Here is a 753-nt window from a genome sequence, read left to right on the forward strand (position 1 = left end):
CTCGTGGGCAGCCCGCAGCCTGCGCGGAAGGGCCGCCTTGGGCCTGCCGGGGGCTTGGCCAGGGAGAGCCTGGAGCTGAAGGACATCTTCATTGCGGTGAAGACCACGAGGAAGTACCACAAGAGCCGGCTGGACTTGCTCCTCCAAACCTGGATCTCCCAGGCAAGGGGACAGGTGAGGCTTCGCCAGCAGGCTGAGACAGGTGGCTGGGACCCTTGTCTCTCTGTTTTCCCAGGCAGCCACTGCACCTTCCCACTGAGTTTTTCTTTATGTGTGTTAAAAACATCTTTCCTTGTAAGACTGAGGAAGGTCATCGAATCTAAATAGTTTGTCTGAACCTACCTCCAAAAGAGTTTGTTGTCGATTAAGCTAGTTACTTGTGATCTGGGATCTGTGGTCCAAGCAGAAACAGTTTGCTGATGTTTGTATGACTGTGGAAAATACGACATGATAGCAAAAGATCCCTAATGCTGATGCATCTAAGCTGCTGCGGTGGACTAAGTGGTTCAGCGACTTAAGCTTTTCCATAGAAGAACGTGGAATTTGTTTCCTTGTTTGGGAATTTCAGTCCATTCAAGCATATTAACACAATTTTGTCCAGCAGTTTGGACAAGACAGTGTTACTACCTGGCACTTTCCACCCTGACTTTCATTCTTTCCTTTTAGCTTGCTTAACAGCTGTGGATAACTCCTAGCCAGAGAGAGGCGGTGAAGTTGCAGAGGGAGATACTACCAAAAAAAGACAGGCATTCC

The 753-nt window shown here is 49.0% G+C and overlaps 1 protein-coding gene across 1 annotated transcript in view; it reads left to right on the forward strand.

Moving 5' to 3' along the window:
- Nucleotides 1-3: 3 nt before the first annotated feature.
- RFNG (RFNG O-fucosylpeptide 3-beta-N-acetylglucosaminyltransferase) overlaps nucleotides 4-753 on the forward strand; it is a gene marked incomplete at its 5' end in the record, with an annotated part of 5351 nt that continues 4601 nt past the window's right edge. The window contains one exon of the mRNA XM_009704620.1: nucleotides 4-174. Within this exon, the coding sequence (XP_009702922.1) occupies nucleotides 4-174 (171 nt within the window). The remainder of the gene's footprint in view (nucleotides 175-753) is intronic.

The sequence above is a fragment of the Cariama cristata genome, unplaced genomic scaffold, assembly GCF_000690535.1.
Source record: "Cariama cristata isolate BGI_N322 unplaced genomic scaffold, ASM69053v1 scaffold45287, whole genome shotgun sequence".
NCBI classification, from domain to species: Eukaryota; Metazoa; Chordata; class Aves; order Cariamiformes; family Cariamidae; genus Cariama; species Cariama cristata.